Source organism: Bison bison, unplaced genomic scaffold (assembly GCF_000754665.1).
Source record: "Bison bison bison isolate TAMUID 2011002044 unplaced genomic scaffold, Bison_UMD1.0 scf7180017864471, whole genome shotgun sequence".
Lineage (NCBI taxonomy): Eukaryota > Metazoa > Chordata > Mammalia > Artiodactyla > Bovidae > Bison > Bison bison.
The window spans coordinates 29,436,846-29,446,077 of record NW_011495032.1 but is presented as its reverse complement, the minus strand read 5'-3'; the positions used below and the strand labels follow the sequence as shown (position 1 = coordinate 29,446,077).

The 9,232-nt window shown below is 36.8% G+C and overlaps 1 protein-coding gene across 1 annotated transcript in view; it reads right to left on the bottom strand.

The window, feature by feature from the left end:
- CPO (carboxypeptidase O) overlaps positions 1-8,480 on the bottom strand; it is a 32,069-nt gene extending 23,589 nt beyond the window's left edge. Inside the window, exon 1 of the mRNA XM_010861055.1 lies at positions 8,365-8,480. Within this exon, the coding sequence (XP_010859357.1) occupies positions 8,365-8,432 (68 nt within the window). The 5' untranslated portion in view covers positions 8,433-8,480. The remainder of the gene's footprint in view (positions 1-8,364) is intronic.
- Between the last annotated feature and the right edge of the window lie 752 nt (positions 8,481-9,232).

Sequence of the window (9,232 nt, the reverse complement as noted above, 5' to 3'; positions counted from 1 at the left end):
GTTAGGAAATATTCCCTCTGCTTCTATTTTTTGGATGAAATTGTAGAGATACAACCTTTTCCTTAAATATTTCATAGAATTCACCAGTGAACCCATCTGGGCTTGGTGCTTTCTGTTTTGTAAGGTTATTAATTCAATTTCTATAATATATATTCTTTGTTGCTTAGTTGCTAAGTCATCTCTGACTCTTTTGTCACCTCATGGACTGTTTAGCCCACCAGGTTCCTCTGTCCTTGGGATTTCCCAGGCAAGAATAATGGAGTGGATTGGGTTGCCATTTCCTTCTCCAGTGGATCTTCCCAACTCAGGTATAGAACCCAGGTCTCCTGCATTGGCAGGTGGATTCTTTACCACTGAGCCACCTGGGAAGCCCATAATAGATATAGGCCTATGAAATAGATAGCCATGTATGGCTTATATTTTAACAAACAGTTTGATAAAAGTATTCAATGCCTCTCCTTTGTGCCAGATATTGTGCCAGAACAATAATGCACACTATATGATTTATTCTCATTTCAACTCTGTGAAATGTCATCATGCATGTTTTACAAATAAGGAAACTAGGCCAAGAGAAACCAAGTAACTTGCAGACAGTCACAGAGTTAGTAAGTCATAGAGCTAATTCTCTGTCTCCAATCCACACAAATGTTTGAGGAATGTTTTGGTTCCCTAACTAAAAGTTTTTACCTAAGTTAAATATAGGGTTATATTTTCATTATAAGAGCATAGTAATTGATCATTCATTTACCCAATAACTATATTTGGAGTGATTTCTTTCTATGTTAATAGCACTCAGTTCAGTTCAATTCAGTCACTCAGTCGTGTCCGACTCTTTGTGACCGCATTAATTGCAGCACGCCAGGCCTCCCTGTCCATCACCAATTCCCGGAGTCCACTCAAACTCACGTCCATTGAGTCAGTGATGCCATCCAGCCATCTCATCCTCTGTCATCCCCTTCTCCTCTTGCCCCAATCCCTCCCAGCATCAGAGTCTTTTCCAATGAGTCAACTCTTCGCATGAGGTGGCCAAAGTACTGGAGTTTCAGCTTTAGCATCATTTCTTCCAAAGAAATCCCAGGGCTGATCTCCTTCAGAATGGACTGGTTGGATCTCCTTGCAGTCCAAGGGATTCTCAAGAGTCTTCTCCAACACCACAGTTCAAAAGCATCAATTCTTTGGCACTCTGCTTTCTTTATAGCCCAACTCTCACATCCATACATGATTACTGGAAAAACAATAGCTTTGACTAGATGGAACTTGGTTGGCAAAGTAATGTCTCTGCTTTTCAATATGCTATCTAGGTTGGTCATAACTTTCCTTCCAAGCAGTAAGTGTCTTAATTTCATGGCTGCAGTCACTATCTGCAGTGATTTTGGAACTTAGTTAATGCTTAATGTATGTTAAAACAAAGTAGCAATTCAAAACAATGCTAAGTAAAAACCCTATTTTGCTACAATAATATTGAAAATAATAATCATATGGAGAATAATTTAGCCATCTAACTGATATTATCTTCAAACAATATCAAACTACAAAATATTTTGATAAATTAATTAAAACTCAAGTTCCATTCACATCAATATAACTCCAATGTAGAACTGACTACATTTAATATTTTAATCTGCTCAATTAACACCATGTACCATAATAATCACCCACTGTAGTAGAAATCAATTTCTCTACACAATTCCATGATTTTAATTGTTACCATATTAATAATAATAATCTGAACTTAGCAGAACCTCTTTATCTTCAAAGCTGTAAATGTTTTATTGTTAAATGAGCAGTACTTCATTTAGCCTGTCCAAGAAAAGCTCACAAGATATGATTGTCTAGATAATTAGTTAAAACAATGAAATTAATTTTGAAAGGAGATTACAAGAAACAACTGCTATTAAAATTGTAATTTTTGTGGAGCAATACACTTTTCCACTCAAGGATGAATTTCTAATGCTTATCATTTATTCTATTTTTTAAGAAAATCGGAGTGCTTCAGAATGAACAATTTCAGTTTAAAAATACTCTAAGTGTAATATGTTGAGGCTGATTATTTACAAAACATATTAACATTTTATAAAGAAAACACATACATCCCTTGGTGTTTAGAATTTTTTTAAATTCAACTTACCCATACATTTTCAGAAGCTCATTTCATCTGCTATTATCAAATAATCATCTCATATATATATGTTATAGTAACATTTGTTAACCCTTATTGGGCACTATATTCTAGGCACCAGTCTAAACATTTACATTATTATCTTACCTAATTCATTCAACAATCCAATAGGCAGGCACCCTTGGGACTCTATGCAAAAGTGATAACATAGTAATAGTAATAGAATGTAGATTTCTTCCTTACAGAGCTTAAAATCTACTTAAGGAAGTGAGATATAAATACATGAAAAGCAAAATAACTTAGCTATTAAAAAATATAAAGTGAGGTATGATAAGCTAGAGCCTAATTACCAATTAAATAGTGCACTAAGTATATTGAGGACAGGAGAAGGAGAATTCCAAACTGAAGAGTAGCTGGTTATAATAACAACCAATATTTTACAAGCAATTATGTATGTCAGCACTGTTCTAACTCTATATATAGTTCTAACAACAATCCTTAGGGTAAATATTAGTGTCCCAGGTTGTTGGATTTTTTTTTTCTCCTCTGAAGATTTTGTTACAGAGGCTAAATTAGACATTTGTGTGCGTGCTAAATCGCTTATCATGTCTGACTCTTTACTTCCCCATGGGCTGTAGCCTGCCAGGCTCCTCTGTCCATGGGATTCTCAGGCAAGAATACTGGAGTGGGTTGCCATGCCTTCCTCCCAGGATCTTCCTGACTTTGGGATCCAACCCACAAATCTCACATCTACCTGCATTGGCAGGGGGGTTCTTTACCACTAGTGCCACCTGGGAAGTCCAATTATACATTCATTATACTCTAGAAAATATGCATAAAAATGTTTATTAGCCTTTTTTAAAAATTATCGATCTCCAATTTGGACTACAAGAAAGCTAAAAAAGTATTAGCACTATAAATGCGTTGGAACCTAGTTTCAGTGCTTTTGCAGAATGGGGAGAGGCGAGGAAATGAAGCTAATGAGAAGAGTCCATTCAGCCCTTCCTTCTCACTCCTCACACTGACTGTACAACTGGGAAAGGAGATCACTGCAGATGCTTTCCTGTGCGGTTGGGACCAGGGATGGTGGTTGTTCAAGGCAACATGGTTATTTCCATCACATAGTTCAGCAAAGGTCTGTTTCGATCACAGTCATCTACTTGGTAACATAGGAAAGTGAATACACTGAAAAGCAGTCCTGGCAGCTGGTGAATTTCTGTTTCAACTGAGCTGGTATTCCCAAGCAATTTTACAATACGGAAGGGAATAAATGAAAGGTCACTGGACACTATCAAGCACCGACCTTCAACTTTGCCCCAGTTAAATGTCTGGAAAATGTCCAAGCCCAGCATTGAATGACTGGGTCCATACAATATGCAAAAAAAGTGAACCATATGAGATTTGAATGAAAACCCCTAATATTAGAAGTGCTGATCATTTTACATGACATTAAACACAATACTTATATCTCAAAACTCCAAATGTTACTTAGTTCAAGCAACATATAAACCATATATTTAGAAAAGGCAGCTTCCTGTTTCCAGGCAATTTCTTGGGTGATGCATAATACATGTAGATAGGGAAGGAAAAAGCTGTCTAATCCCCCGGATTATCACCAGTCTCATCTCACGATCAAATGAAAAGATTATTGTACGTTGTGTATTCTTTTTGAATAGGAATTCATAAAATGTTTAACAGAGAAAATGATCTCTTGGGGTACATTATTAATAAATACTGCAGATCAAAGATTGTCTGATGAAATTTTTTTTGGAATGTTGAAAGAGGCAAAAAATCCTAATGTATATTGAGGCAAATTTTGTATTTAAATACTTAGGAAACAGTTACATGAATATTTCATGACAGTAATGTATTTTCAATTTTTTTCTCTCTTACAAAATTAACATTTGCTTATAAGTGGAAAGTTAGGAAGTACAGAGAGAAGAAAAATAGAAGAGAGAAGGAAGGAATAATCCCATCTTCTTCATTCTTCAGTTAACCACTGCTGATATTTTGACATATTTCCCTTCAGGCTTTTATCAGTGCATATTTTTTAATAAACACAGTGCAAATTATATCTATATTTAATTTTGTTTTTGCTTCTTTTTATTATATATTCTACCAAAGACATTTCCTCAAACTAATAGAAACTCATTATAAATATTTTTATTGACTGCATAGTATTTTACAGTAATTACTGGAGCATCTCAGGTGGTGTTAGTGGTAAAGAACTCACCTGCCAATGCAGGACATGTAAGAGATGGGCGTTCAATTCCTGGGTTGGGAAGACCCCTTGGAGGAGAGCATGGAAACCCACTCCAGTATGCTTGCCTGGAAAATTCCATGGGCAGAGGAGCCTGGCGGGCTACAGTCCAAAGGGTTACAAAGAGTTGGACATGACTGAGCATATGGATATCAAGCATATCCTTGATCCATAGGCTTAATCCAAATGATTCTACATATTGGGAGTATGTAATATATATAATAGACCACCTCCCTAAATGATCAAGGGAAAGATTACAAAGCTTGTCATCCTTGTTAACTGTAGATTTTCTGGACTACTATTACATCAGATATTCAAGATGGTTTTAAAAAAGGCAGAGGAACCAGAGATCAAATTGCCAACATCCCCTGGATCATTGAAAAAGCAAGAGAGTTCCAGAAAAACATCTATTTCTGCTTTATTGACTATGCCAAAGCCTTTGACTGTGTGGATCACGATAAACTGTGGAAAACTCTGAAAGTGATGGGGATACCAGACCACCTGACCTGCCTCTTGAGAAATCTGTATATAGGTCAGGAAGCAACAGTTAGAACTGAACATGGAACAACAGACTGGTTCCAGATAGGAAAAGGAGTATGCCAAGGCTGTATATTGTCACCCTGCTTATTTAACTTCTATGCAGAGTACATCATGAGAAATGCTGGGCTGGAGGATGCACAAGCTGGAATCAAGATTGCCGGGAGAAATATCAATAACCTCAGATATGCAGATGACACCACCCTTATGGCAGAAAGTGAAGAACTAAAGAGCCTCTTGATGAAAGTGAAAGAGGAGAGTGAAAAAGTTGGCTTAAAGCTCAACATTCAGAAAAAGAAGATCATGGCATCCAGTCCCAACACTTCATGGCAATTAGATGGGGAAACAGTGGAAACAGTGACTGACTTTATTTTTCTGGGCTCCAAAATCACTGCAGATGGTGACTGCAGCCATGAAATTAAAAGACGCTTACTCCTTGGAAGGAAAGTTATGACCAACCTAAACAGCATATTGAAAAGCAGAGACATTACTTTGCCAACAAAGATTCGTCTAGTCAAGGCTATGGTTTTTCCAGTGGTCATGTATGGATGTGAGAGTTGGACTATAAAGAAAGCTGAGAGGTGAAGAATTGATGCTGTTGAACTGTGGTGTTGGAGAAGACTCCTGAGAGTCCCTTGGACTGCAAGGAGATCCAACCAGCCCATCCTAAAGGAGATCAGTCCTTAGTGTTCACTGGAAAGACTGATGTTGAAGCTGAAACTCCCAATACTTTGGGCACCTGATGTGAAGAGCTGACTCACTGGAAAAAACCCTGATGCTGGGAAAGATTAAGGGCAGGAAGAGAAGGGGACGACAGAGGATGAGATGGTTGGATGGCATCACCGACTCAATGGTCATGGGTTTGGGTGGACACCGGGAGTTGGTGATAGACAGGGAGGCCTGGCATGCTACAGTTCATGGGGTCGCAAGGAATTGGACACGAATGAGAGACTGGACTGAACTGAACTGACTACATCACACAAAGTGTGTAAGGAGAATCAAAAATGGCAGCTAACCTATGTTTTGAGTTGGTAAGAGCCATACGAAAGTGGGCATTATTTTATGTCAGTAAATAATAATGAAAATGAAAATGAAAATGAAAACCATCAACAAGGACCAGGACTAGGAGATTTGAAATGTTTTGCTCAAGAGCTGGGATGAGGAGCTGTGCACTGGAAGCCATCTTGTCTGATTCCCCATATCTGAGCCAAATCACTTCCATAATTTAACTTGGGCTTGTCAATCATTTTTAAAATAAAAATTTTATGTATCTCCTTTGTAGATATTTGCAAAATGAAGAATAATTGAGGGAAAAGGAAAGGAATTACCAGCCAAAGATAACAGTGTCCATTTTGGTACATACCTGGTTTCTTCTATTTTTTTAAAGTATTTTTTATTACATTTTGTATTCTGCATCTTTCTTTTAGCATAAAACATGTCTTTTCCCATGCTATTAATTTTTTCATAGTTATTATTCTAGTGGATAAATAATATCCTACTGTCATATGTCATGTATCAATATTTACATACCTTAATGTGGGGCACACAGGTTGTTTCCAAATGTTATAATATTTAATATCATGTTTATCTTATAAATAAAGCTATATCTCAGTGCATATGATTCTTTCCATAGTTTGTTTTCTCAATATAAATTTACAGAAGAAGGAATACTGATTCAAAGAATATGTAAGTTTGAAGGTTTGTGATATTTTAAGCAAGTTTTTTATTCCAATCAAAGTCCTGTAACATATGTAAGTCTTTGTCTCTGATTTATGAATGAAGAATCTCAGAAGAGAAGATAAATGCAGTATCTATATGAAACCCAAGTAAAGTAATGAAAACATGAGATGGTGATGCAAACAGCTTTAGGTATCACTAGATCCTGGACTTCCTTTATATACCTGAAATCAGACTGTCTATGAAGCTGAGGTACAGGCTGAGGTCATACAGTTAATCTGGGGCAAAAATTGGACTGGATTTCTCTGTTCAGTGAGAGCGTGTTTGCTGTAGGATTAGATTAAACATGGAACTAAAGAAGAAACACTGTTTATAACCACACATGCATGATGAGATATATTAAATGTGCAGAATAATAAGATATGTATAATATTAATACAGGAAAATATCCTTTATTTTGAAACTATACATACACGCAATGTTTATATATATTATATATTCAAAAAAGTTCTTCATTATGAGTGGAGAAAGGACACAAAATGGGCAAATGACATGAATGAGCAATTTATAAACATAAAATGAATAATAAATAAGACAAAATACTTAACCTTATAAGAAATCAACAAAATGAAAAATAAGTAACTGTGGGCATTTTTCACTTGTCAAGTTGGAAAATGCTTAAAAAGTGCTTTCATACACTGTAGCTGGAAGTGTAAACTGATGCAGCTTTTCTAGAGGGCGGATGTAGCAAGACTCTTGAGCTTTTTGCAGCTTCTAACCCAGTGATTCCACTTCTTATAACTTATATTAGGGAAATAATAAAAAATTTGCAAAATAACAACAAAAATTATCATATGGCTGGATGTGCATCACAGTATTATGTACCAAATGACAGTAGGAATCACTCTGCCTTGTAGGGTAGCAATGATGAACTGTTATTAGTGATTGCATTATGCTTTCAAGAAGTTATGAATGCCATAAGAAGTTTTGTATAAGACAACTTAACTGAAAAATGTTTGCAGTAGTACTATATGCTTAATTAGCGATCTCACTATCTATTCAAAAACATCAACAGTAATTATGTCTGAGTGAAATTGTTTGGTAGTTTTAAACACTTGAAACATTTTCTGAATAATTAGAATAATGTGATTTATAAATGGAGAAATTATGTAAATGAGGGATATAGAATTTTCATTACAGTTTTCTTTTTTCAATTACAAAATACGACATATCTATTGGTATTTATCATACACTGTGCTAGGAAATCTTTGTTGAAGATCTATGTATTTATTTAAAGATTATTAGAGTAATGCTCTGGAGAAGGGAATGGCTCACTACAGTATTCTTGCCTGGAGAATCCCATGGACAGAGGAGCCTGGTGGGCTACAATGCATAGGGTTGCAAAGGGTTGGACACGACTGAAGTAACTTAGCAGCAGCAGCTGCAGAGTAATGCTCAGTTCGATTCCTGGGTTGGGAAGAGCCCCTGGAAAAGTATTCTTGCCTGGAGAAGTCCATGGACAGAGGAGCTTGGCAAGCTACAGTCCATGGTGTTGCAAAGAGCCAGACATGACTGAGCAACTAACACACACACACACACACACAGAGTAATGCTCAATGATAAAATTTCAGTCATTATTATTCTCATTTCATGGTGGTGTGTGTAATGGGTAGGAAGAGTGGAGAATCCAACTGCACTGATATTAAAAAGAAGCTTTCCATTTAGACAATCCAAATCATACCAGTCACCCCTCCTTCCACTTCATACTCACCTATCATATCCCAACCAACCAGGAACCAGCATACCCAACAGATAAAAGGTTCCAAGCAGAGGTTTCATTCTTCTGTAAAGAGAGCTAGAAAATCCTGTGCTTCTCGTGCAGATCAGTCTATCCTGTGTCTCTGAGAATGCATAAGGGCATAGGCTCCCACAATCAAGATAAGATAAGTCAGTTACTAGATGTCTCAGCAGAAGTTAATATGTGAGCAGTTGCTTCATTTACTCCATCATGTCTTCAAACAGCTTTTTTTAAATAGTGGAAAATTACTTGACTTTTTTCTCCTTTAAAACCAACTTTATCAAAGTTCTTGGCTCCCCCAGATCCAGAAAGAAGTTTCTTCCCTGTGTAAAGTCCTCAGTTCTAGGAATCCCCATCACCCATATTCAAGAGCAGACTACTCCTGCTCTTTCTTCCACACAGGTCATTGAGTAAAATAGCGGGTGTGTCTTCTGCTCTGGTCATGGTGGGCATGATTATTATTCAGGATCTTCACTTCACTCTGCAATCTAAGGCTTTATCTGGGGTCAAATGTCTTCTCTTGTTCTGATGGACCACATCATCAGCTCCTTAAACCCGGGCCTCTCCATATATGAGCAATGAAAATGTTTTAAATCCTTTCCCAAGTGGATTTCCCCATACATTCTTCTTACATAAAGGACTCTTGTCAGACACTGCCTCCCACCCCCTTGTTTTAGACAAACCCAGGATTCGGCTCGAATCTCAAACAGTGACCAATAAAACAAAGGTTCAAGTTAAGATTACTGATAAAAATCTAACTGAGCTAGGCAAATTTTAGTGCAGAGACGTAAAAGGTTTAAACAGAGTTCTTAGCATTTGGGTTGTGTGTGTTCGTTGTTCA